The following is a 27,873-nucleotide window of genomic DNA, read 5'->3' as shown; positions in this document are numbered from 1 at the left end:
TTATCTGAACTGGTGATGAATAATTTTTCTAAACATCATTATATAGCTGACATCAAAGTCAAAATGATCGAATTAACCATTAACATGTAAAAAAATACACTGATATGAAGAGAGTGAGAACAGAAAAGTGCTTGCCAACAAGTGTGAAGTCCTAGGTTCAATACCCAGCATGGCCACATAGATACAACATATATACACAGCAATGGCCCACACAGGACAGCGCCAAAAGTACGGGCAGTGGGCTGGGGAGACGGGGAGCTTGAGTGCACCCACTCTTCATCAACTCAATGAATTGATTCAATACACGCTGTGTAACCCTCAGCTTTGACAACTACAAAAAGTAAAGAACAAACACAGACATGACCACTGCCTGTGGGGCTTAGACTTTCTCCCAAAACTCAACGGTAGGGTAAGAGAAATATAGTTTCCGTAGCAAAACAACAATGTGGAGAAAAGGGCACCCTGGAAGTGTCGGAGCAAGAGGCGTTCTCCAGGCTAGCAGGGAAAAGACAGCAGGCTGCATTTCCTTTCCTCTTTCCCCTTTGCTGAGCTTCTGGGTAGCCCAGGCTGGCTCCAAACTCACAATCCTCCTACCTGTCTCCCATGTGCTGGGATCACAGGTGTGTGCCGCTGTACCCAGCTCCACAAGCAGTATGTTTTAAAGACAGAAGTTTGGCTGAAATGTCTTAATCTTGTGTCTCCTGGGAGCCTCAGGATGCTGAGGATCACCTGGCCTCTGCCCAGAGGCTGTGGCAGGTGATGGTTCCTGGAAGTCTGACCTACCAGTTCGTGGTGACCTTGTCTCTCAGGTTCAGGAAACCTTCTAGGGTTCCAGAGTTAGGCTGTAACGTCCAAAGCTGAGAAAGTGTGAGGCATATCTGCAGAGGAAAGCAGTGTTCCTAACTTGCATACCTGTTAGGGAGGAACAAAAGTGCTGTGCACACGTGTGTGGTGATATAGTGTGTCCCCCAATATATTGTGCATTCTAATAAACTTATCTGGGGTCAGAGGACAGAACAGCCACTAGATAAACATAGAGGCCAGAAAATGGTGGCACACACACCTTTAATCCTAGCATCCTAGAGGCAGAGATCCATTCGGATCTCTGTGAGTTCAAAGCCACACTGGAAACAGCCAAGCATGGTGACACAAACACCTTTAACCCCAGGAAGTGATGGCAGGAAGCAGAAAGGTATATAAGGTGTGAGGACCAAGAACTAGAGCCTGGTTAAGCTTTTAGGCTTGTGAGCAGCAGTTCAGCTGAGATCCATTTGGATGAAGACTCAGAGGCTTCCCGTCTGAGGAAACAGGATCAGCTGAGGAACTGGCAAAGTGAGGTAGCTGTGGCTTGTTCTGCTTCTCTGATCTTCCAGCATTCACCCCAATACATGGCTTCAGGTTTGTTTTTATTAATAAGACCTTTAGAGATTTGTGCTACATACGTGAATGTAGAGGCTAGAGGAAACCTTGGGTGCCTGTCCTCAGGTGTCGCAACCTTGTGCTTTTGAGACAGTGTCTCTCTCACTTGGCCTGGAACTTGCTGACTGAACTAGTCTGGCTGGCTAGCCCTAGGATTCCTCCTGTTTCCATACCTCCCCAGGCAACTGCTGGGATCACAGGTGCATGGCACCAAGGCAAGCGTTTGTTTTGGTTAACATGCGTTCGAAGGACTAAACTTGGGTCCTCGTGCTTACGTGGCAGGCGCTGTATTGACAGGTCCATCTCCCAGTCCTTGACTGACAGCCCTCCTCTATGGAGAAAATGCCACTCAAGAACTTCGTTTTGACTGATTAAGAAAGCTCCCCCATCTGAAACACACTGCAAGGAAAGATTGTAGCTTTTCCTACCTACTCACTGACTGACGGCACTATCGCATCTCTATCTTGGCTTAAAACTGTAAACTGCCAGTGACTGGCACCAGGCAGCCTTAGCAGAAGGGAGAAGACAGAAAAGGAAGGCCCTGAGTGTGTGTGTGTGTATGTGGGGGGGGGGGGGGGGAGAAAAGTGAAGCAGATGGCCAGGAAAGCCCAGAATAGTCTTGTGATCATCACATTTAACCATTTCCAACGTGACACACTCATCAACAGCGCTTTCCAGGAATCTTAGGAGAGGAGGAGAATATTCTAGAACATGACGGAAAGCGGACAAACTGCTTTCTGCTCCAGTTCTCCCATTACCCGTCTTGCTCTGTCCTCATTCAGCCCACTAGGGCCCTGCTGTCACCATCCTGACAGAGTTGGCTCCAGCGCCCCCATTTCCCAAGCCAACTTTGTGCCCAGCAGGCTGGGAAGGTCCGGCTCTGACCCAGAACCACAATGTGTGGGTACAGTGTCTGCTTGGAGCTGATCTCCACACCCTGAACGAAGCCCAATAAGTAACCAATAAGAAACAGAGACAACAAATCAAGCTTCAATTTTTTTCCACGCTGGGAACCCAAGTATGTCCCAAAGTTCCAAGTCGGTCTCTGTCCACTTTTCCCATAGATCGAGGCTGTGGAAGACAGACAGACACTCAGCCCCTTCCAACCAGGCACGTGTCCCCGCCAAGCTACTGGCACAGAATGGGCAGGAATGGTGAGAGAGCTGCATACTTCAAGCCTTGACGGAAAAGCCAAATCACCCCATTACTCTTCCGTGCAAACCAACCTCTCTGAAAATATTAAAGATGCCCCCCAGAAACAGGTCTGGGAGTTGTTAGGCTGTACAGAAGGGAAGCAGGTGCATTTGAAAATATGCTTAGGACAAAAGACGGACCAGAGTGCATCTGTAAACAAAGAGCCTCAGCCAACCAGCTTCCCAGGAGATACACGGAAACATTACAGGACACGAACTACTATGACGTCACAAGGGGCAGGTGTGGTGCTTCTAGTCCCAGCACTTGGGAAGTAGAGGCATGAAGGTTAGAAGTTCAAGGTCAACCTTGGCTATATAGCAAATTCAACACATGAGAACCTGTCTTTAAAATGGGAGTTGGGAGAGAGAGGAGAAGGGGTGGGGCAGGGTGGACAGAAAGGCAGGGGAGGAGAGGCAGGAGAATGGAGGAAGTAAAAAATTCACTTTGATTAAAAAAACACAGGGCAAGAACCAGAAAGTCAAATCCTGGGTAAGTCAGAATTATACACAGGGGTATAAATCTGCGGTGAGCTGCAGGTATAGCAGCTATGAAGACCCTGAGAGGTGTTGTGTCCCTCCACCCATCCTGGTTCTCCTTAGACACAAACACATCAGTGTATGTCAGGTGGCTGTAGCTCCTGCCAGCCTAGGAAGCCCAGGATGGTAAGCAAACACATTCTGTGGTAACACTTACCTGATCTGCTAGGTGAGGGTCATGTTTGAACTATGAAGACCCGGATGTAAGAAGGGACTCCATTTCTTTTCCAATGTGGTACAGATTTAAACGGCTTGTGTACATTGTTTGAAAAACTGAGTGTCACAGGGACACATAAGTCTTAAAAGAGTTGGGAGCAGAGGAGATGAATTACCCATGAAGCTTCAGTCTCCCACTAATCTAGTCACGTGTAGGGCTCCAGTGGTGAGCAAAGATGTCTTCTAACTTCCAGGCATGGTTTTTGACAAAATGATCAAGAAGGTTGGGGGAGGGGTGGGGGAGGGGAGGGGGACAGCTCAGAGTGGACAAAGTGCTTGCTCTGCAACCGCGGGGACCTGAGTTTGACCTCTAGCAGCCATGTGAAAAGTAAAAAGCAGGTATGCTCGTGAACTTATAACCCAAGTGTCAGGGAGGCAGAGATAGGTGGGTCCTTGGGTACCCTGGCTAGACAAGTCTAGTCTACTACTCTTTTTAAACAATTATTTTTATGGTTTTTAATTATGTGTATGTATGTGGCAAGGTGGGGGGGGGGGGGAGACAGGGATATGTCACATGAGTGTAGGTGTCTACAGAGGCCAGAAGAGGGCATCAGATTCCCTGGGGCTGGATTTGCAGGCAGCTGGGTGCCACCCAATATGGGTACTGGGAACCTAGCTCTAGCAAGTGCTCCTAACCTGCGCCATCTCTCCACCCCCATATCATCCCCTTTTTGAAGCCTGAACTCATTTGCTTATTGGGTTGGGTTTTGCTTTGTCTAGAGATGGAGTACTTACTGACCAAGCCGCCTCCCCAGCCCTCTCCTCTCAAGGTGTTTTCACCTTCATTATTGAATTTAATCCTCAGTAATGTCTTCTGTCCGCTTACTACTGACTCCTCAGATAGGACTGAATTCTCTTAAGACCATACGTTCCTGTCTTTGGCTTCTGGAAGAGGAACTAGCAATGCTTCTGGAATGTTCTTCAGCAAAATCCTCCCATATGACCAGCCCCAAGGGAGGCCTCCATGACACTGTCCCTAAAGGGAGTTGCACGAGTCTGTCCTTCAGAGGGGTGAGCAGGGTAGAAAGGAAAGGCCATGTATAGGGTCTGTCATCTAAAGTAACTGGGAGGGACACCCAGCATGGAAAACCGGCTGCAGGGTACCCAGTGACAGATCCGAGAGGTGGCGTGCCGAGGACAAGAGTCAACATCAGGGCAAGGCTGCCACATCTGGAAGGGGACTCGACAGTCAGTGGGTACACATTGGCTGCATTTTTGCAGGATGGTACTCTACTGGGGAAGAGGAATGGAGGTTTAACTGGACCAAAGGATGGATGGGTGGACAGTGAAAAAGTAGGGCATGGCGGTCCACACCCATAACTGCAGCCCTAAGACTGCCGAGGCAGGAGGATCCCCATAAGGTCAAGGCCAACCTAGGCTACATAGTGAATTCAAAGTCAGCCAGGACTACACGGTGAGGTCCTGTCTCAGGAAAACTGAGAGGGGTGGATGGGACGGGATGCGCACATGCACGCAAAGGGCAATACGCACCTGAACCAGACAAGCTCAGGGCTGGGAGTGGAGCACTCACCTGAGGCCCCTGCTTGTGGCTTAGATGGGCCCGCCTGGCGCACACTCTGCTGGAGCAGGGTGAGGCACTCCCCGAGGCAGCTGAGGGTGGCAGCGGAGGTAGCCTTCAGGAGAAGCAGGTCCTGGTCCAAGGCAGTGAGGGGGCCGGAGCCTGGCAGGGACTCGATGGCGTGCACGAGGTTCTTCTGCTGACCTTCCACCTGGTTCATCATCTAGAAACAAGGACAGCGGAGATGAAGGAGGTTTCCTTTTGTGAGGCTCCAAGCCCACATGGAGCCTTGGAGCTGGACAGAGGCAGTAGGCTCTGCCCACAGGGTGCTCTGTGCACACTCAGCACTGCTGTGGTCAGGCCCAGGTGCCTGCGTGGGGGGTCCATCTATTCACACCCAAAACACTGAGCCAAGAGAATGTCAGAATGACATCAGAGATAAAAGGCAATAACAGGACCATTAGGTACTTCTTTACAGACTTCAGGAAACAAGTCAATAGTAACTCACTAAAAAGTCCTAGGCTAGCGAGGTAGCTTAGCTGGCAGAATCCTTGCCTGGCATGCCCAGAGCTCTGAGTTCATTCCCAAGCACCACTTAAACCAGGCATGGTGTTGCATACCAATACTCCAGCCCTAGATGGGTAGAGACAGGAGAATCAGAAGTAAAAGGGGATGAGTTCAAAGCCAGCCTGGGCTACATGACACATTCCTACATGGTAAGTTCAAAGCCAGCCTGGGCTAGCAACACCCTTAAAGGAAAAGCAGAAGTCTTACAACCTTGCTCAACACTGTTTCTGTGGAGGGTCTCCCTCAGAGTGGGGGTTGTTTCTTGTTTCCCCTCCAGCTACAGTCCGTCTCTTCTAAGCACCCCCATCCCAAAGCAGAGTGGAACTGATGTGAGGAAAGTCATGGCAAAGCCACCGCCGCGCCATCCCATTTTACAAAATGACAACATACACCACGACTTTCCGTCACACCACATGAGACACAGGGAAGAAGAGAACAACCAAGAATGGTAGAGCCAGTCCTACAGCCTGGCTCACCTCACGACAAACCCAAGGAACCCTCCTTGTGGTCTGCCCTCGGCTGACAAGCTCATCACAAGGCAAACCGGGGTCTGACTGTGTCTTTGGACGGCACATCCAGGAGAAAGCGCTCCAGAGAGAGCTAACGAAGCTCTCGATGGTTATCTCGTGCCATTCAGGCTCCTAGTGTTTTACAGCTCGTCACATTAAACAGGATGATGAACATAAAACACTAAGCACCACATCTAGTGGATAATTAGTCATTTCAAGAAGTGGGTGAGAAAGCAACAGCCCAAGGTCACGGGGCCGCTGACCCTGAGCGGGGCCACCGCCTGCACCTTAGACACTGCTCCATTGCTCTTTGGGTTTTCCTACAAAACCTGTTCTCAGCTTAGGAGGACATTTCCCGCACTGTCCCTGTAAATCCCAGAGGGTTCTTGTCACCAGTATGATGAGCCCAGCTGGGAAAGCAGGAGAAAGGGAAAGGAACGCTGGACCTGGGCCAACGACTCTCAGGTGCTCCGTCTCCACAGGCTCATGAGTTGGAACACTTGGTCCCCAACTGGTGGTGCTATTTTGGGATGTTGGGAAACCTTCAGGAGGTGGCGCCAAGTTGGAAGAAGATCATTAGGGCATGGTACTGGGGGTGTATAGCCCACCCTGCTTCCGGTTCTCTGAAAAGTGAACAAATGGCTGTCATCATTCCTATGCCACACACACCCCCATGCCTTCCCTGCCATCATGGACTCCTCAACCGTGAGCTAAAAGGAACCTCTCTTCCCTTAAGTTGCTCCTTGTCAGATATTCTGTCACGAAGAGAAAAAAAAGTAGGGAATACGGCACACCTGGGCTCCCCCACCCAACAACCCTCCTGCTGTTTGCTCAGAAAACAAATGTTATTATCTACCATTTGGTGTAGGCATGTGCTTTAACAAAAAACCGAAAGCTCATCTGGGCTGGGGAGATGCTCAGTCAAGTGCTTACAGAGCAAGCTTGAGGACCTGAGTTTGATTCCTCAGAACCCACATCAAAAAGGGAGTCCCCGGTAACCCTAGTACTGGAGACAGGAGGGTCTCCGGGGCTCCCTGGCTAGCCAGCCCAGCCTAACCGGCAAACCTTGGGTTCAGTGAGAGACCCTGCCTCAAAAAGCAAGGTAGAGAGAGATTAAGGAAGAGACCCAGTGTTGACCCCAGCCTACACACACACACACACACACACACACACACACACACACACACACACACACACATGCACACACACAGATGCACACACAGCTAGCTCGCTCGCTCTCTCTCTCTCTCTCTCTCTCTCTCTCTCTCTCTCTCTCTCTCTTTCCACCCCCCCCAACCATTTCAATTTTACAAGATGACTTTTTTTAAATCATCTAGGTCCATAAACACATGCAGAGACACAATCTGGAGCCCCCTCCCAAATACTGTGCAAACCCAGAATCTTCTTGTGCAACTTGGTCTTTGTGGATTACAGAGGTTGAATCAGCCATGCTGGTTCCGTAGGGCACCTCAGGGCTCCGTAGGCACCTTTCTCTTTCTGTCTTCTCCAGAAAGCCTCTTGAATCACCTAATTTAAATTAAAATTGTAACCCCGAAACTGAGGTTCAGCTCTGGGGAAGAATGGCAGAGATGGTAGAGGACTTGCATGCACAAAGCCCTGGGTTCGATCCCCCATACTGTGTAAAGGTGTGTGTCGTCACAGACCTACACCCTAGCACTCAGGAGGTGGAAGCAGGAGCTGAAGGTCAACCTCAGCTACATTGAAAAGTCAGAGCCAGACAAGGAAACCTCAGACCATCTAAGAAAGGAAACAGAAGGAATCGCAGCTCCAGCTGAATTCCTCGCACCCCGAGCGAGCCTCGGAAGCATTCATCTCCCTCTGACGTCACTTCTCGTGCACTTGTCTGCTCTGCTCAGTGATGCTGGCGTGTGAACAGGGACCACCATCTGTACTGGGCACTGATCAATCCCAGATGCAGAATGAGCAACTGAGTCTCAATGTCCACGTTCTCTCAATAAAGTACAAGGGAAGTCATTTAGGACCCAAAGTTTAGAGAAACATCAATAAGTATAATAGGGCTTTAGCCTAAGTCCTTCATTTTACTAATGAACAATACCTCTTTGTTGGTTTCAGCTTGCCAAGAGAGACTGCCAACCAGTTAAGTTTAATTTCAAATAAAATAAAATATCTAAGTGTTCACTGGCAGCCAACTGTACATACATCTGCTAACGGAAAAAACTGGATTCCATACTATTTGTAGGACTCAGCACTTTCTCAAGATTCTCACCATAAAACCTAGTCTCAGAAAAATGGTGTGTCAAAGAAAAAAAGAATATACTGATGGAGCCTATAATCCATTATATTTTTTACTATTATGAATGATGCTATAAAGCTTAGCAGAAGAGGTAAGCAAGATAGAGCTGCTAACTAATATGGAATATTCTCAGTTTTAATCAACAAAGAGACCCATTTCCAAATTATATTGTACAGGATAAATACTTGCTATTTTGCAAGCATAAGCTATTATGTAAATCTTAGGTAATAAAAGCACAAAACTGGCGTATGGGATGTCCTATTCTACTGCCACAGAAGCACATGCTCAGAAACGGGCCACACATTAGCTCTCTGAAAGCATTCAACAGTATCTACCAAGAGCTAGTACCGGAGGCAGAGAGACCTTTGGAGAGGCACTTGGAAATGGTGTTGAGGAGGCTGTGGTTACAATGATGGAGATATACTGGGACCTAGTGGGAGAGGGGTGGACCTGCAGGCCTGCATACTGGGACGGGACCCAGTTATGTTTACATGTCAACAGCGCCCCCTGGAAGAACTCATTCCCTGCATACCAATAAAGCATCTATTGGCTTTCATCATCTTTCCTAGTAAACCGAGCACTGAAAACGAAATGAAGGAAACTCCACTTCCAGATGATGTGACGCCTTCTTCTGGCCTCTATGGTACTGCACACACATAGCGCACAGGCATACACACAGGAAAATAATAAAATAAAAACCAGGGGCAGATGATGACTTAGTGGGTAAAGGCTCTTACCACCAAGCCTGACGAGGACCTACATGGTAGAAAAAGAGAACTGATTCCCACAAGTTATCCTCTGACCTCCACGTGTGTGCTATGTTACACAGCACACACATACACTTATTTTTTTTTTTTTAAGAACAAAAAAACACAAATTTCAATTCATTCTGGTATTTGGGCTTCTTAATCAAGGGCATCACCAACCTGTAAGACAGGTACAAAAACTGGATCCTAAATTAAATGTCAAAGGCACACATATAGGTCAGGCTGCATTCCAGAGATAATCTCCTTCACAGGAAGTGGGGAACCCCTGCCTGTTTCCATAGCACTTGAGAGGCAATGCACACCGCAGAGCCAAATCATGGGAGTCAGTGCTAAGAGGACTAGCAGCTCTGGGGAAACTCAAGACGCCGAAACCAGGAATGCTGCACAGTAGCCCAAACCCATGAGTTTAAGTCCTCTTGGGAAGAGCTGAAGAAAGCCTTGGAGAGGGGAGGGTGGCCAAGGGGCTCCTCTGTCCCTGTGTCTGGCATGTCTCAACTGCAAACCTTGATGCTGGTTTTTGAGGTATCTGTGAAGGCCAGTTCTGAAGGCCAGTGCCAACGAGGTCAGTCATTCATTCCTTCTTTAACACAAGACTGTCACAAGTGCCTCGTGACTACAGAGTGTTAGTCCTAGATCAGGGGCCACGGCTGGGCTGCTTGCATTGGTTGGCAGAGCCTACTCGGGCTGCCGGGGGCCTTCCGTAACTCAATCTACCCTGCTGGTAAGTAGAGGGAACAACCGACCTCACTGACAAAGTGACTTGTTGGGCATCTGTCCCTAGTTTATGAGTCATCGCTAAGTCTCCACTTTGGAGCCCAGTGGCTAACTGAGGTTTGCCAACATCCTTTGGAGTCAGGGCTTCATGGAGCATCCATTTCCCTAAAAACAACATAGCTCCATCCTTCAAGGCTAAAAAAGAATTTCACTCTTGGGGTGTGTGTGTGTGTGTGTGTGTATTGTTGTCATTGTTTCTCTATCCACTCCTCTGCTGCTGGACATCTAGATGGTTATATCCGGATCTTTATCTAACCTTACTCCGGTCCCCACACTGTAAACCAAACTTCCAATTCTTAGTATTCTGACCCCTATCTCCTCCCTCCAGAGACACAGCCAATGCTCTATCCCGGCATCTCCCCTTCTCCCTGTTCCTTAAAATACTGACCAATAAAATCAGTCTGATCAGTATATATATATATATATATATATATATATATATATATATATATATATATATATATATGTTACTATTTAGAGAGCTTGGGGCTGGAGAGACAACTCACTGGTTAATATCTCTAACTGCCCTTGCAGAGGACTGGGATTCAATTTTCAGCACCTACATGGAGATTCACAACCATGCTTAACTCCAATTCCAGGAGATCTAGGCCCTCTTCTGAATGCTTCAGGTACCAGGCACACACACACACACACACACACACACACACTGCACATACATACAAGCAGACTGTAAAGTTTCAAACCTGGGACAAATGGTTGAGATGCCTATTTAACATATCAAAGCAGACCTGATCTCCAGATTCTCCCAGCATCCCTCAGCCCCTACCTCTTACAGGCATACCCCACCCCCTACCCTGAACTCTCCAGCTCACCGGCTGGGCTGCCCTTTCCCCAGTGGCTCTTCCCTATATAATCCAGACATTTTGGTTACCTGCCCTTTTGTACCTTTGGACTCCCGGCTGCTGAGACCCCCCGCCGCTGCCCCATACACATGGCCCAGCTCAGCCTAGTCATGTCCACTCTGGATTCTCCCAGATGTCTCTGCCTCTACCGATGCTCTCCCTTTCATCTACAATAAACTTTCTCCTCTACCACACCTAGGAGCAGTTATGTCCGTTCCTTTTTATAGACAAAACATTCAACTACATAAAATAAATAAATCTGTACAGAAACACCTAGAAAACTGGCCTTGCCATCTGTGATGGCTTTTCTCCATGATTCTGTGTGCTGGGCACAGTGAGATGAGACCTGGCCTCACATTTGCAATTCCACCTCCCCGGGATACCCCAGCTTTGCTCCCTCCTACCTCTGAATATATCAACCTAGAATGGCAGAGCTCACCGGAAGGAGAATCCCAGGTCACGCCCTATAATGCAAAACACAACCGTGTGTAGGCCAGTTCTAGCTGTTGTAGTGTGGCCACCCTGCGGGACTCAATACATCTGAGGAGACACTGACCCTCTCTCTCTTTGGCTATCAGGCTATTGAGATGTGGTCCCCAAAGATTGGGATTTCTCTCCAAGAATCTCATGCTGGGAGAAGGGAAAGGCAGAAGGCTGGTGCCAGCTAGAGAGGGAGCCTAGGAAGAGAGTTCATGGTTTTGACATGTCAGATCACCTTGGCAGGAGAGAATGAAGCCCAGGCAATAATGGGTCAATGATGGGCAAGACCACCTTGACCAGGACTGATTACTCCCCGCTCCCCATCCCACCCCCCCCTTCTGTTTTTGTAACTCAAATGCATGGTTCTTGAATGTGAACTTGAAAGTTGATAATCATGCAGTGTCAAGACTAGACATGGAGCCACTCCAGCCTGAAGAGAGCATCACACACAGACCTGACTGGCTGGTCGGAAAGCTGTACGAATCTACTTGGAGACAGGACCCATTCACGTTTTCAGAAAACTGGCAGGAGAGAAGCGTTCACTGTGGTCCTTTGCCCTTTCTGGATTCCCAGAGAGGCCATTACTAATTTTGACCATAACAGAACAACTTAAGCCATCTCTGTCCACCCCCATGCCTGGGAGGCTGGACAGGATAATGGCATTTCTCCACCTCAGCATCGTAACAGCTGGCCTTTGACACACATTTTGTGAGGGAATAAGTGAAAGTGTGCTGGGCGGGAGCCTCCCATCTGAGCCTCCTCCAGCTCCTCAGTGGCGCAATGCGATGCCGGGCCAGGAAATTCCATCAGTGTTTATAAACCAGCTCATACACCCCAGGCAGGGGGCAGAGGGCAAAAGCAACATTCTAAATTGTGCACACACACACACACACACACACACACACACACACACACACACACACACACACTTTCAAAACCCTTTCTGAAGAGGGCCCGCCTTTATTTCCTAAGAACTTAATTTCTTTTTCTCTGCCTTTTCTAAAACCTATCACCATGTCCCAGCTCCACACCACAATAATATAAAATGTGACTTTCCTCTGTACAAATGCCTAAGAAGCCATTTGAAAGACAGAAGTCTCAAGACAGTCAAAAAACCCAAGCTAGGGAGACTGTACAAGGATGAGGTCCTGGGTGTGAATCTCTAACATGACCTAAAAACCCAGGCATGGAGCTGGCACCCTGGCTCAGGGTGAGAAGGTGGCTGTTCATTACTGTGATGTTACAAACCTAGGATAAACTGCTAATGAGGTGCCTAGTTAACATATCAAAGTGGACCTGGCCTCCAGGTTCTCTAGACCAGCATCCCTCAGTCCCTACCTCTCACAGGGTATGGCTGACATACTCTGTCTTCTACCCTGAACTCTCCAGCTGGGGGCTGGGCTGCCCTTCCCCAGAGGCTCTTCCCTACATAATCCAGACATTTTGGTTACCTGCCCATTTGTCTACCCTTTACTCTCCTGGTCTCCTGGCTCTCCCCTCCCCCTTCCCCTAACAAAGCCCAGCTCAGTCTGGTCATGTTCACTCTGGACTCTCCCAGATGTTCCTGCCTCTGGCTGTGCTCTCCCACATATCTACAATAAAACTTCTCTTCCACCATACCTAGGAGCAGTCAAGCCCTTTTTACTTTTTATTTTTTTCATTGAATTATAAGCACAGTAGACCCTGGCTTTAAATACTGTATGTGCAGTGCTACACATTACACCCCCAGTCTCACACACACCCCCAGTCTCACACACACCCCCAGTCTCATACACTGAGCTACTCCTTCAGCCTGGATCCTGACTTTAGAACAAAGACCCTTCCCAAAGCTATCCCCATTACTTTTTTTTTCCCCGGCGCTGAGGACCGAACCCAGGGCCTTGCACTTGTGTACATCAAGTCTGTTTTACCACATATCCCAGGCTAGCCCAGGACTCATGATCCTCCTGCCTGAGACTCCTAAGAGCTGGGTGGTGACAGGTGTGTGTCATCATCGTGTACTATTGCAAAAAGAAAAACTGAGGCAGAGAGTATTTTTAGAACTGTGTACAAGATGCTATAAGAGTCCCAAACATGGCACCCAAATATCTCCATGTCATGTGACCTGTGCCTCTCTGGCATGAGGTTTTCAAATGAGCTGATATTTTTAGAAACAATGGACCCAGGAGCAGCTCTGAAAACAGAGACGTCCCCTTCCCAGACAGGCTCTGGCCCACTGAGGAGGAATGTCCTTTTGTGAGAGAGGCAGCTGGTCACATCTGCAATCAGGAAGCAAAGACCAACACTGGTGATGCTTTTTCCATTTTATCCCCAGCTCATGGGACTGTGCAGCTCACATCCATGATGAGTCTTTCTTCCTCAGTTACATTAACCTTTCTGGAAATGCCCTTACACCACAGAGGCAGGCCTGTCTCCTAGGTGATGCCTAACCCAGTCAGGCTGACAGCCAAGATGAGCCGCCAGAGTTCATTTCCAGGAAAGTATTTTATTTTGCAAGAGGAGTAGGGTGCCTCTAAGATTCCCTAAAGAGAGAAATCCAGATAATACCTCAATTCTAGCTGGATGTGGAGATTAGGTCTGGAATCCCAGCACTTGGGAGCCTGAAGCAGGAGGATTGCTGTGAGTTCAAGGCCAGCAACACAGTGAGACTCTGTTTCAAAACAACAAAAATATAGATTCTAACCTCTGCTGATAGCAGAGTTGGGCCTGAGATCCAGTTAATATCTGCTTCTTATTTTTAAACTTTAATTACTGTGTTTGGCTCAAATATCCACTCAAAAGTTCACCAAAGAGCATGGCCACTGCACAGTTCTCTTTTCCAGCTGAAATGAATCTCACTCCTGCCAATTACCTTCAAGATGAAAATGCATCTTGAAAAGGTTCTCCAAAGAGGAAAGAAATAGATCAGACAGGGGCCTCAGCCTCCAGGCAAATCCTTGGCGGCTTCGGCACCTTGACAAATGAAACCCAGGGAGACAAATGCCTTTATCAGGGATCTGCTTCACGAATCTGAAGGGGACAGTTGTGTTCAGGGATAAGCCACTAGTAATTAATATTTACTGGGAAAATGGAACTGCAGTTACCATTTTACAGGAGAAAGAACATGACTCCCTCACACAAACTGCTTACAACCTAATCCTCAGGCACTCAAGTATATAACAGAATATAATCTGTGTCACGTGGTGCTTAGCAAGAGAGTCCCCACCCTCTACAGGGGTAGAAATGGGCCAGCACAAATCCGAGTCCAAATTCACTCTCACTCCTTCCCCAGTTCCTCTGATCTTGAGCACAGATAAAACAATATACCTCTAAGATCAACAAGTGAAGAAAGAAAACGCATTCTCAGTTCGGGAGATGAACAGGGTGCGGGTGGGGCTGGCTTTGGGGCCGTCTGAAGGCCGAGAGCTTCGGGGTTCAGGAGACTAGGCTCCATATTTTCCTTGAAGATTAGAAACCCAGTGATGCTTGCTCAAAAGGAGGGAGGTTTCCTGACCATCATCGGGAAGAGCTGCCCAGGGCCTACCAGGCCCGCCCCCACCCCCTTCAGAGACGTAACTGACTGACCCTCCATCCTGTTCAGCTGGAACTTCCAGCTCACTCCTGCATGGTCTGAGAAGCCCCATTCCTGTCTCTTTCTCCAAACCCTGCCCACTCAGAGTCTCTGAACAAAGAAAAGGTTCCAAAAACCCCAGTTCTGCATTCTTGGTGGCTGCTGCAGCTTCCTCCGCTGAAGTTTCCAGCCACCAAAGTCCCCACCTAAAGCACTCAGCTTTTGACCGTATTTGGGGACAGACCCAGCTTGTGGCAGACATGTCACTACCCCTTGCCTACAACCTATTAAAGTCTCCCTGCTTTAGTTCCAGATTGTGACTTCTCCGGCCTCCTGATCTCTGGGACTGGAGAACTTGCCTGGGAGTTACTTTGCTAAAATAAACTTGTTAAACTTTTTCAGTTTGGCTTGATCTGGCTTACTGCATCAGCAGATAAACCTATGATGGGGTGGGGATGGAGGGGCAGAAAGCCTATGACACCCCATGACACCCCTCATCTCCATGTCCTCTGGTCTCTCCCTTCCTTCCTTGTCTTGCTCAGCAGAAGTCCCTCCATGGACACAAATGCCAGCACTGGAGCCACGTCCACCCAGTTATGTGGCTTGGCACCTCCTCTTCCAGTCCTTAGAGAGAGTGAATGCCCGCCTTGGGCAGGATGCTCATGCTGCTCCAGTCACCTGACAGCAAGTAAGTACATGGAAAACAGCTGTCATGTGACAAAACATGTGCTTATTTCCCTTCAAGTCAGGGTCTCTCTACCTACCTCTCTCTAAGTGTGACTTTTTTGTGCTCAGTTTTCTTAGGAACATACATTCATTTTTGGATTTCTTTATTTTACTTTGTATATGTGCTGATGTATGTGTCCGTGTGCATGTGATATGTATGAACAAGCATGTGGAGGCCAGAGGTTGATGTCAGATGTCTTCCTCAATTGCTCTCTACATTATATGTTGAGATAGGGCTCCTCACTGATTCAGCTAGCTTGGCTGACTGGTGAGCTCCAGGGATCCACCTGTCTCCACACTCCCACGCTTGAGCAGCAAGCCTTTACTCACGGCCACCTCCCCAGCCTCAGCATTTGTAGTTGAAATATTATCTACCAATCAAAATGAACAGCAAGACAGCAAATAAAGGAAATGGGTGACATGACTTGCCTCACGCTAATGATGATTCTGAAATTGTATCCATTGTTATGTGTATGATGATGGGGGTGCTAACGCACACACATGGGGGTCAGAGGACAACTCTAAAGAGGTGGCTCTGGCCCAGCAGTGGTGGCGCACGCCTTTAATCCCAGCACTCGGGAGGCAGAGGCAGCCAGATCTCTGTGAGTTCAAGGCCAGCCTGGTCTACAGAGTGAGTTCCAGGACAGCCAGGGCTACACAGAGAAACCCTGTCTCGAAAAACCAAAAAAAAAAAAAAAAAAGAGAGAGGGGGGTCTTTCTTTCCACCTTTATGTGGTTGTCTTAGCTATTGTTCTGTTGCTGTGACAAAACACCATAACCAAAGCATTTCCTTGGGCTTCACAGGGTTAGAGTCCAGGACAGCAGAGCGAAAGCACAGTGGCAGGAAGAGCTAAGAGCTCACATCTAGACCCACAAGCAGGAGGCAGAGAGCATACCAGGAACAGCTCCAGATCCTTCACACTTCAAAGCCTGTCCCTAGCGACACATCTCCTCCAGAAAGGCCACTCCTCCTAATCCTTCCCAAATCGTTCTAAGAACTGGGGACCAAGTATTCAAACATATCTCCCTACAGGGTTGGGGGCGCATTCTCATCTGACCACCACACATGGGTTCCAGATTCCCTGCTTGCACAGCAAGCCAGCTCACCAGCCTCAATCATAATGTTGAAGTTAGTACAGAGTTCATAAGACACAATGATGATCTGTATCTGAGGAGTAAGAGAGGAGACGGGGTCTCTCCCTCTTGTCCCAGCTGGCCTTGAACTCCTGACCCACAGGATCCTTCCATCTCAGCTTCCTGAGCAGCTGAGCCTCCTGGTGAGTGATAGGTACCATTCCTGGCTGTGACAGTTCATCTTGAGTCAACCAAAACACCACTTAACCCTTTTTGTCAGAAAAGGTTATTTAGATAACCAGGCATTTCCCTAAACCAATGCCAGTGTATCACAGTCCCAGGGCTACACAGTTTCCAGACAGAGGATCCCAGAGTATACTATTACTGATTGGCACATGCCTCTGACGGGCACACACCGTCACCAAGCCCAGAGCACAGCACCTCATCCTGTCATTCACAGTACAGATTCATAACGGGAAGCCAGTAGGACTTCCTGGGACTACAAACGGCTTGAGGGAAAGGGACCAGTTCATGTCCTCTCAGCCGACACTTTCCTCTCGCTGTTTCTAAGGTCTAGAAAACAACCCAGTTTGCTCTGCTGTCTATTTTCCCACATTAAGTCCACTGGGCTAACACTTCAATTAACTTCGGGAGAATCAGAACTAGCATGAGAGGCCCTGGCTTCTGCCGCCCGCCTCAGGAGGCGGGTCTCCCTCAGGCATTCTCCAGCTCCCCTCATGTAGAGGTGATTAAGGCAGCTCTCTTGGTCAGGGGAATAAACTTCTTCCCCTCACAACTGTTATCAAACAAGAGAAGCAAAAAAGACCACGGAAAACTCGGAATGTGAAAGGCAGACCGAGAGGAAGCTGCGCTCTGTCCCTGCCCGCTCGGGACCCGCCATGCAGGCTGCACGGCTCGCTTCTGCCTCTTTCCTCCAGGTCAATGTCTCCACAAAGTCTTCTCCGCTCCTGGACTCCAGTCAGCATTTCCAGAGTCTGCCTTCCCGTGTCCAGGACTGGTCACAATGCCCCAGGCTCTCCGAGTTTCTGCCTCCCCCTACCCTCAAGGCCGTGGGGTCTGTGCAGAAGGCCACAGCCTGTTTTCTTGGCACTTGGCTGGTACAGGGTGATGTGGGTCAAGTCCCCAAGGAGTCCCTGAACATTCATGCTGCTGGCTTTGGATTCTGTCTGCCCTGGGGAAAATGTTCTATCTCAGTGGTTATTTTTGTGTCAATGGTTTGGACTGGCTGCTTAATTGTAGCTAACCACGGCATTTACAATAGGAAAGCACATTTTCTTTTGGGTCCAGGAAACAAATTAGCCATCAGTGTTCCATTAATTCACCACCTTTAAATGAAGCTTTTAGCAAATACATTAGCTGTTCTTCAGCTACTTTTTCTCATGTTTCCCAACTGCAGAAGAAACACCTGCTGTAATTCTTTCCATACTACAATAGAAATACATATTTCACTCTGGGCATAAATTGGCTTTATTTTCACATATATTTAGAGGCAGTGAAAGGTAATGATCAGGCAGAGTAAATATACATGGTTCCCTTCTCAGGCAGGTGGCTCTGTCCCTTACCCTCTGCCACAGACCAGTACACCAAAGCCCGAAATACTGCACCCCAAAAGGCAATTCCTTTGGTAAAAACATTTTACATGCTGCTCTGAGTGGAAACAAATGCCAGACTTCAATAAAGTTGCCTTTATTTAAAGGACATTTCCTTCCCTCACATTGAGTGACTGATACGCCCTCTGAAAAGTCTGGTTCATCATCTTAGAACAGTGGCCACCTTCTCCTTCTCCATCACTGCCCCCTGCTGAGCACAGGTCAGGCACCTTTGCCAGACACTGCCCTCTTCTGAGAAATGGCAGCCACAGGTAAAATAGGTCAAGTGATCCACTGGCTGCCACGTGTCAGGGAGGGAAGAAAGGAGCCTGGAAGACATAGTTCCTTAAAGGTCCCAAGGAGGGGTACAGACAGAGCATGTCAATGAAGAACACTGTATACCCCTGTGTCACACCAGGACTGCCAGCCAGAGGGGATTCTGGGAAGGGTGAGGCGGGTGAAGATGGAGATGTCCCTCGTGCTGAGGCTGGTAGTGTCCATCTTCATCACTCATCTCAGAGTGATGCTTTCAAGAATGACTGTATGAACAAAACAAAACAAAAAACCCAAGGTGTAGTTGTTTGTTTGTTTACTCTTTGGGGGCTGCCACCCAGCTCCCAAATAAATACATGGAGACTTATTCTTACTTATGAATGCCCGGCCTTAGCTTGGCTTGTTTCTAGCCAGCTTTTCTAACTTAAACGATCCCGTTTCTCTTTAACTACATTTTGCCTCTGGGCTTTTTACCTTTCTTTATTCTATATATCTTTCTTTCCTTCTTACTCCATGGCTGGCTGAGTGGCTGGGTGGCTGGCCCTGGCATCCTCCTCTCCTTCTCTTTTTCTTTCTCCTCACTCCCTTCCCTAGATTTCTCCTCCCATTTATTCTCTCTGCCTGCCAGCCCCACCATTTCTCTCTCCTGCCTTGCTATTGGCCATTCTACTTTTTATTAGACAAATCAGGTGTTTTAGGCAAGCAAAGTAACACAGCTTTACAGTTAAACAAATGCAACATAAAAGAATGCAACACATCTTTGCATCATTAAACAAATGTTCTGCAGCATAAATGAATGTAATGCATCTTAAACTAATATTCCACAACACCAAGGTAACCAGCAATGCTCTTCTACACAAGAGTGAAGAAACACAGTGGCAGCTTGACTTTGGTTAGGTATCTTAAAATAGTAAAAACACATCATGGGCCCCTGAAGGAAGAAGCATCTAGAACCTGTTGTCTTAAGATGTTATCTGGGAAGTGGGGGAGGGAGAGAAGGAGAAGGGGGTGAATGAGAACATGGAGTTGGGTGAGAAGGATCTGGGGGGAATTGAGGGAGGATGAAAGAATCTCAGTGGGTTTTTCAAGGGATATAAGAATACACATAAAATATACTTCATGGCTAGATTCTATACCTAGAAATGTCTTTCCTGGGGAAAGGGCCCTTGACTTTCATTGAATTCTCAGAGAGACTTATGGCCAGTGATCAATCACTAAGTAAGATAAATACAAATGGGATCCACATGAGAGGCAAAGGCTCCCGGTACAGGTAGAGACTTTCCTATCCAGAGAGGCCTCATTGAAGCCTAGATAGAAGAGAGAAATGTCTACTTTTCCTTTCTTATGGGAAGAGAAAGGGGCTGAAGTTATATCAGCTCTACCACACGCTAACACCCATCTCACTATCCGTCAGCAAATGCAATGGCTTGTCTTTTTTGCTGTTCTAAAACACGAGGGTCAACCACAGCAGGGCTTCACCATATATCACACATCCTCAGCTCTGCGTGCAGCCTCAGGCTCCACCTGCAGGGCCATGTTTACTGTCTGCATACATGTATTTGTCACTTTTCTCACGGCTGTGACTGACACGAAGCAGCATAAAGGGGAAGGGAAGGTGTAGACTGACTTCCAATAGCAAAGGATACAGTCAGTCCATCACAGCAAGGAGAGGCCAGACAGAAGTACGAGGCAGATGGCCATATCATATCGGCAGTCAGGAAGCAGAGGGCAGACAGGAAGTAGGGCGCACCCCCAGTGACCTACTTCCTCCAGTAAGACTCCACCTCCTAAAGGTTCCAGAACATTTCAAAACAGCACCACCAGTTGTGGACCACGAATTCAATACATGAACCTGGGGCTGAAGCACATTTCACATTTTTTTTTTCTGAGACAGGGTTTCTCTGTCTAGCCCTGGCTATCCTGAAACTAGGTCTATAGACCAGACTGGCCTCAAACTCACAGAAATCCACCTGCCTCTACTTCCTGAGTGCTGGGATTTAAGGCATGCGCCACCACGCACAGCTCACATTTCACATTTAAGCTATAGTAGCAATATGCACTTGGCTTTATGGAAAGGTGGTGATATAGAGAACAGAGAAGTCCCTCCCCGTGAATGATGTAGTGGTAGAGGCACTCTCCCCACGCTGAGAAGCAACAGATGCTGGGGTTGGGAACACAGCCTCAGGTCCACCCTTACACAACCTCAGGCACATTACTTGATGTTGCCTCAGTTTCCTTTCCTATAAAATGGGACTCATTGATAGCTCTCATCACCCAGGTTTTCAAAGAATTACTAACCATAACACTGAGTGCTTGGAAACACTCCTGAGGCACAAGAGGATGGGGAAAGCTCAGTGGCTACCTCTGTCATGATGAGGATTAAGTGAGCCTACAGGAAGTATTTGGAACCATGGAGGCCTGAAGGAAACAGGATTAAATTACCAATGATGATGATGATGGTGATGGTGATGATGGTGATGGTGGCCGCCAACATCAGCAGAAAAAAACAAACAAACAAAACTCACAGACAGGGAACTTCTGTCCTGGGTCAGTTTTAGCCAAACCCACAAAACTTGTTCATTTTCGTAGTAATATATGGGTTGGGGATGTAGCTCAGTCTGTAGGGTGTTTGCTTACCATGCACAAGGCCCCAGGTTCAATCCCGAGCACCACATGAGCTGGGTACGGTAGCACAGGCCTGTAATCCCAGCATTCTGGAAGTGAGTGCAGGAGGGTGAGAAGTCCAGCATCATCCTCAGCTACACATCCTCAGCCACTTAGGTCTACATGAATAAATTTAAACCATGCCCTGTTCTGAAGAACATGACAAAATCTGACTCCAAGGCCAGCCACAGTGGCACACAAACCCTGTCACAAACAGTAAAGTGAAAAAGAGAAGCAGCATGTTAGCTGAGCATTGTGGTACACGTCTATAAAGTCAGCGCTTGGTAAGCTGCAACAGAAGGATTGGCCTGAGTTGGAGGCCAACCTGGGGTATACGGCAACACCCCACATCAAAACATGTAAAAGGCCTAGTTATACAGCTCAATGTCAGAGCATTTGCCTAGCGGGCATGAGGCTCTTGGTTCAAGACCCAGAACTTTAAAAAAATAAATAAATAAATAAAGCAATCTACTCAATATAAAGCATATTAGAGTTCTGTGTGGGACTGCTTGCTTAAAAGCAGTTTTTAAAAGAAATCAATAACTTTACCCAATCAATTATGGCCAATTCTCATTAGTCACAGTAGTTGCGCCTCTATAAAGTCTTAACACACACTTCATCAAAGACTTCTGAACTAAGGCTCCCGAGGGAAATAGTGGGCGAAGGTCTTGCAAGCCTCTGGCCACATCTTCAGCAGTACGAATGTCACTTGTGCAATTCGGGTTCCTTTGCCAAAGTCTTCGTAAAGGAAGACGGCGTCATCAGTGTGGAAAGCAGCGCCTCATTACCTCTTTCCCTGTGTGACACTGGGTGGGAACAAGGCACACACGCACACGGCTGGTAGCATGTGCATCCGGGGTTTGCCAGTGGCCCCCAAAGCCCTGGAGTCTCAGGTTTTGAAGATCAGGTACATTTTAACAAGTAGCCAAATTTGCAAATGCAGACTGGGGGACTGCTGAGAAGAGCCAGCCTTTTAACGTCTGTTCACAGTGTCCTGAACTGTGCAGCCCTCCTCACCTGCACACATCATGGCTCTCACGCTGGAGGGGGGGCTTTGAAGTTTGCAAACCAGGAAACAGAAAAGAAGCAGGTCCAACAGTTTGATATATGGGTGTGTGTGTGTGTGTGTGTGTGTGTGTGTGTGTGTGTGTGTTACCAAAAAAGCCATCTGCTTGACTTTTGTGGGTCAGCCATTGTCCCACAAATCAATACTAAGCTCTTGGCTATTTTCTCAGAGTTTTATAGACATTATGGATACTTAAAAAACTCTTAAAATTACATTTATTTATGTGTTGTGTAAAACAGGTGGATGGCGCCTGAGGAAGACATCTGACATTGTCCTCTGGCCTCCACAGGTATGTGTGACACGCACACATGAACACTCATATAAATAGTCATATACAAAAAAATACTGATGATCTGCTCTCTATTTTTAAAAGATCAGACTATCTGAAAATCCAGAACTATTAAACTAATAGGAAGGAACTCAAGTCCCAAACTAAAGATGTATAATGCTGTACACGTGTGTGTACGCGAACGGCCACAAGACATCATTTAGTTCTGTTCTCTTCCTACATAATTACACACTTCCCTGATTACTAAGTGGAAAAGGACACTTATTCACCACCGTCTCCACTTCAGAGCAGGCAGTTTAATGCGACTCAATTATTTTAAAGTTCGGTGATGAACAACGATCAGGGCCATCAGTGCTACAGCAGTTATTCAAAGCTCTGAAAATATACTCAAAAGACGTGGCCCTGAAGCTTTAAAGGTATTGATTCTGAAGTCGAGCAAACCTGCTCACATGTCTCTCTTTTAATATAAATCTTTCTCTGGGCAGGTTTTATACAACAGGTCTTATTGGATTCATGGCTCGGACCATCATTCAAGGTTAATAATGTCCACCTTCGCATCCCTCTGCTGCCGTCTCTCAGTGGGGTCACGGAGCTATTGTGTTTTAAAGGCTATTTAGAGGTTCTGGAAAGGAAAGCTAGGAATATGTCTTCAACCCTGGCAGGCTTCATCTCCTAGGCCCAGGGTAAAAGCCGCAGACATAGCGGGAGCTGAACTTCAATGGAGGAAGACCAGCAGGGAAGAGCGGGAGAGTTTAATAGATGGTTGCTGAGATCACTCATGACTAAGATGAGTAAATAGCTCAGGGAACTCACAGGAATCCAAGTGCGGAGTCAAAAGAAGGGTGTTCCAGAAGGAGGTGACAGCATAGGCCCTGGGGTAGGGGAGGCCTGACCTGGACAGTCAACAGTACAGCCAGTGGGGCTTCCCCACCAAGTCAGGGAGAGGGGGAGGGAAAGACGGTCCCACAGAGTGTCTGACTTCATTCCACCTGGAAGGGGGACCTTAGGATTCGTTTTAGATGGGGGTTTGCTGTCTCTTTAAAATCTCCATGTTCAGGGAAACAGGAAGAATAGAAACACACATGCCCACCACCCAGATTCAGCAGCTGCTCACATTTGTAAGCTTTTCCTTTGTTGATGTACACACACACACACACACACACACACACACACACTCATGTTCTCCCTAAAACATTAAGTGACAGTGCCCTTAAATATTTCAGGATGCATCTCCTCGCACAAAATGGATGCTCTCCAGCAGCCTCTCTTCATAAAGTTCCACAGACTTGCCCACATTCAGACTTCCAAACTGCTCAAACCATTACCATCCACATGGAGGATCGGGTAGCTAAGGCTTTCATGCTTCTGTCACTGATGAAACGAGGATCCCACAAAAGCTGAAGTGGGGCAGGGTTCACATGAGGCCCTCACACTGTACCCACAGTCAGGAGGCAGGGGAGGTTCACACTGTACCCACAGTCAGGAGGCAGGGGAGGTTCACACTGTACCCACAGTCAGGAGACAGGGGAGGTTCACACTGTACCCACAGTCAGGAGACAGGGGAGGTTCACACTGTACCCACAGTCAGGAGGCAGGGGAGGTTCACACTGTACCCACAGTCAGGAGACAGGGGAGGTTCACACTGTACCCACAGTCAGGAGGCAGGGGAGGTTCACACTGTACCCACAGTCAGGAGGCAGGGGAGGTTCACACTGTACCCATAGTTAGGAGGCAGGGGAGGTTCACACTGTACCCACAGTCAGGAGACAGGGTACTTTATGGAATTACACACACACACACACACACACACACACACACACACTAAATGAACAAGCTTGTAAAAATGGCTTAAATAAAAACAACCTCACACTCGAGACATAACAGCAAACTTTTTGGCTGAATTTTGCCCCTTTCTTCTTAAGTCAAAGCTTTATCAACCGTGGCTCCACTGACACTTAGGGGCCGTTTGTTACTGCAGGATGCTGTGAAGGCGCTGCTGTGAGGCACACTGAAGGGTGCTGAGTAGCCTCCCAGGCCTCTCTCAGCTGTCAATCGGCAGGTGCCTCAGTCATTATCAAATGCCTGAGATTTGACAGCCTGACTCTGGGGGATTCTCACAGCCAGCATCCCATGGTGCAGGAGGAGGGGCCACCGCCAAATGAGGACTCTGAGCAAAGCGTCCTAGCACAGGAAGTCACTTGTATGACTTTTCCTGGGGAAAAGAGAACACATGTCTGTTCGCCCAGGTAGAGCATCGCAGCAGATTAAAGAATGACAATGCTCGAGCCTCACTCCGTGAACCAATGAGTTTACCAGGGTAAGGTATGTTTACAGGAGCATGGGCAACTCCAAGACAAGAGGACCAAAAGGTCCCACCCAGCACGGGTGATGACTCATGAACTGCATCCTGGAGCTCCTGTCCAGTGCGTGAGCAACTCCTCCGAACAGTCTCCTCTTCCCTGGCCATCATTTATTACATATACAGCCTTGCAAATCTTGTAACATTCTGAACTTCTGAGTTTCCTTAGTTCGAGTCTTCTGAGTCTCCTTTTCCCCTCTGGAGAGGAATGTTTTGGCTCAGTCCTGAGGAAACAGTTACACAACATGTCCCACCAAAGTGGTCCAGGCTGACCTCACCCCCCGGCCCCTCAGAAGCTCTGTCTCCCACGTTCACACAGCCTCCTTGAGAGTCGAGCAACCTTCACAGAGGTCGATGCTTCACAAGGGATCTTAGACTGTGTGCACGAAGGGAAAGGGAGAAGATAAATGAAGCCCAGGCTCCTGGGTGGAATTCTCCCATTACTCCATGATGTGTGCAAAGCAAGGACAAGCCAACAGGCTGAGTGGGATGACCTCACGCAAACCATTTAACCGCCCCAATACCCAGGACCTAGGACAGAAGATGAAGTTGAGCCATTTGACCTGAGAGGGCATTTCCACTTCTCCAAGGGATGATTTCTGTGAACACTAAAAACCACCACATAAAAGGGCAGGATGGCTCAGTCAGTAACTCATAATCTGAGTTTGATCCCTGGAATGCCCATGATAGAAGGAGAGAACTGGTTCCCCCAAGCTGCCCTCTGACCTTCACACACATACTATGGCATATGCACAACCACACCAGCACGCACACACATTGAATGAATGAGTAAAATGTAGCAAGAAAAATTTAAGGAGTAAATTAAACAAATGCGTGTGTGTGTGTGCGTGCGCGCACAAGAAAAACCATGTTGCCACACAGCCCATGCTAAGCAGGGTGTGGTCCACACACCTGTGATTCCCGAACGGGAGAGGCTGAGACAGAACAAACCATTTTAAGTAAGGCCAGCATGAGCTACACAGAGAACCCAAGAGGTTTGGATGTAGCTCAGTAGCAGAGCACTTGCCTAGCATGTGCGGGGGCCTGGATTCCAATCTCAGTGGTGCAAAATAAAAGTTAAAAAAAAAAAGTAGTCTTTTATAAGAACTATGGAACACGTGGTCACGTTTATGTCATCTCCACAACACAACAAATGAGAAGCGACAACTGGGTCCATGTGTTGGCAGTGCTGGTCGGCGACTCTCTGTGTGACTGTCCACTCATTCATCTAGAAAAACATACCACAGCTATGGTCCTGCTGAGCATCATCTGCCTATAATCTGTGTGTGTCTACACATCTCAGTTCACACTGTGAACCTGGAAAATGATCGCTTTGACTCCAGTGTTCTGTCGTCATTCCCAATGTACACAGACCGTACGCATTAGCAGCTTTCACCGTGTGGTTTCCATGAAGGCACCGTGCTTTGACCATACCTGTCGGCATTATTCTGCTTACTACCCTGAGAAAGCGGCTTAAAAAAGGAAGGGTTTGTCTGGGCTCAGGGTTTGAGGGCTCAGTCCATCGTGGCAGGAACATGAGGCACTTGGTCACAGACTTCTGTTCATTTTTTCTTGAGACAAGGTCTCACTGTGTAGCACTAGACAGCCTGGAACTTGTTTGCAAAACAGGTTGGCTTTGAACTCACTAGCCTCTGCCTCCCAAGGGCTAGGCTAGGATTAAAGGTGTGTGTTACACTACTCAGCCCTGGTCTCGGACTTTAGTAACTATCTCAACTACCTCAACAAAACACCTTAACCTAGGAAACTGTGGGTTAGTTTCTGAGGCCTCAGCCATGGCAGCAGAGAGGCGTTCAGAGCAAGACGGCTTCCCTCAGGGCAGCCGGAGAGAGGAAAGAGAAAATGCTAACACTAGCAGGTTTCTGCCAGTTTTCCTTCCAAATCCACTCAGGTCCCCAGCTTATGGGAACTAGTGCAGCCCATGTTCAAGGGCCACCCCATCGGGTAACTCTGGGGCCTTCAGACCCGACCCAACACCCTCGTAATCTAGGTGTTTCTCAGTTCTATCAAGTCAACAGCAAGATCACACATCACATGGGTCACAGAAGCTCAACTCCACTGTGATGGCATCTGCTCACACACAGCATAGCTGTATCTGTACTGGGAGAAGGGAATTTATCTGAGTAAGGTGTTCCCTGGGCCAACGGCAGCCTGGGCTACCAAATACAAATACTGCACCTGATCATAGGCTGTCAACTCAGACCCGAATCCTCCTCCGCCTAAGAAGCACTTTCTTTCTCATCCCTTCTCTCCTCTTCCTCTTCCTCCTCTCTCTCTCTCTCTCTCTCTCTCTCTCTCTCTCTCTCTCTCTCTCTCTCCCTCTCTCTCTCTCTCTCTCTCACACACACACACACACACAAATTCTTTTTGGAAAAAAAAAGAAACACTTGTGCTTCCAGGAACGGACAATTACCACCCAAGCACCTAGGGATACAGAAAGAAAAGAGTTTCAGTGAACTGTGACACCATGAAATTCAATATGCTATAAAAACTTGCTGTATGCATTTAAGTCTTATTCTGAAAAGCCCTACTGATAACAGTGAAGGAGACACAGGGTTCCTATGAGGCTACAATATGAAAAAATGTCATCAGCGTAATTCAGTTCCTCACGCACTATGATTTTCCATACAAGGCTTCTTTAGAGTGGTTCTCAGCCTATGGGTCACAGCCCCCTTGGGGGGTCACACATCAGATATCCTGCATATCACTTATTTATATTACAATTCATAACAATAGCAAAACTACAGTTATGAAGTAGAAACAAAATTATTTCATGGTTGAAGTCACCACATGAGGAACTGTATTAAAGGGTCACAGCATTAGGAAGGTTGAGAAGGACTGCTTTAGAAGAACTCTCAAAGAACCATGTCTCAAGCTTTATTAGTTTTCTTCTATTTTAATTCAGTGACAAAGGAACCCTCTAGAGTTCTCCTAACCAAATATATATTATATTATATTAATAGATTAATAAATATATATTAACCTTGGCTGGGAGATTGCTCAGTGGGCAGAGGGCTTGCTGTCCAACTGCATGCAGACCTGTGTTTGAACACCCACCTCCACTGGCACCCATATAAAGAGTTGGGCATAGCGGCATGTGCCTGTAACAGCGGCACTGGAGGTGA

General features: G+C 47.8%; 1 protein-coding gene across 2 annotated transcripts in view; it reads right to left on the bottom strand.

Annotated features, from left to right (window-relative positions):
* Window positions 1-27,873, bottom strand: part of Osbpl10 (oxysterol binding protein like 10) — a 244,759-nt gene that overhangs the window by 63,449 nt on the left and 153,437 nt on the right. For both annotated transcript variants that reach the window (XM_059268825.1, XM_059268826.1), the window contains one exon: window positions 4,897-5,107. In XM_059268825.1, coding sequence (XP_059124808.1) covers window positions 4,897-5,107 — 211 coding nt within the window. The remainder of the gene's footprint in view (window positions 1-4,896; window positions 5,108-27,873) is intronic.

The sequence above is a fragment of the Peromyscus eremicus genome, chromosome 7 (assembly GCF_949786415.1).
Source record: "Peromyscus eremicus chromosome 7, PerEre_H2_v1, whole genome shotgun sequence".
NCBI classification, from domain to species: Eukaryota; Metazoa; Chordata; class Mammalia; order Rodentia; family Cricetidae; genus Peromyscus; species Peromyscus eremicus.
This window is presented reverse-complemented; position numbering and strand designations above follow the sequence as displayed.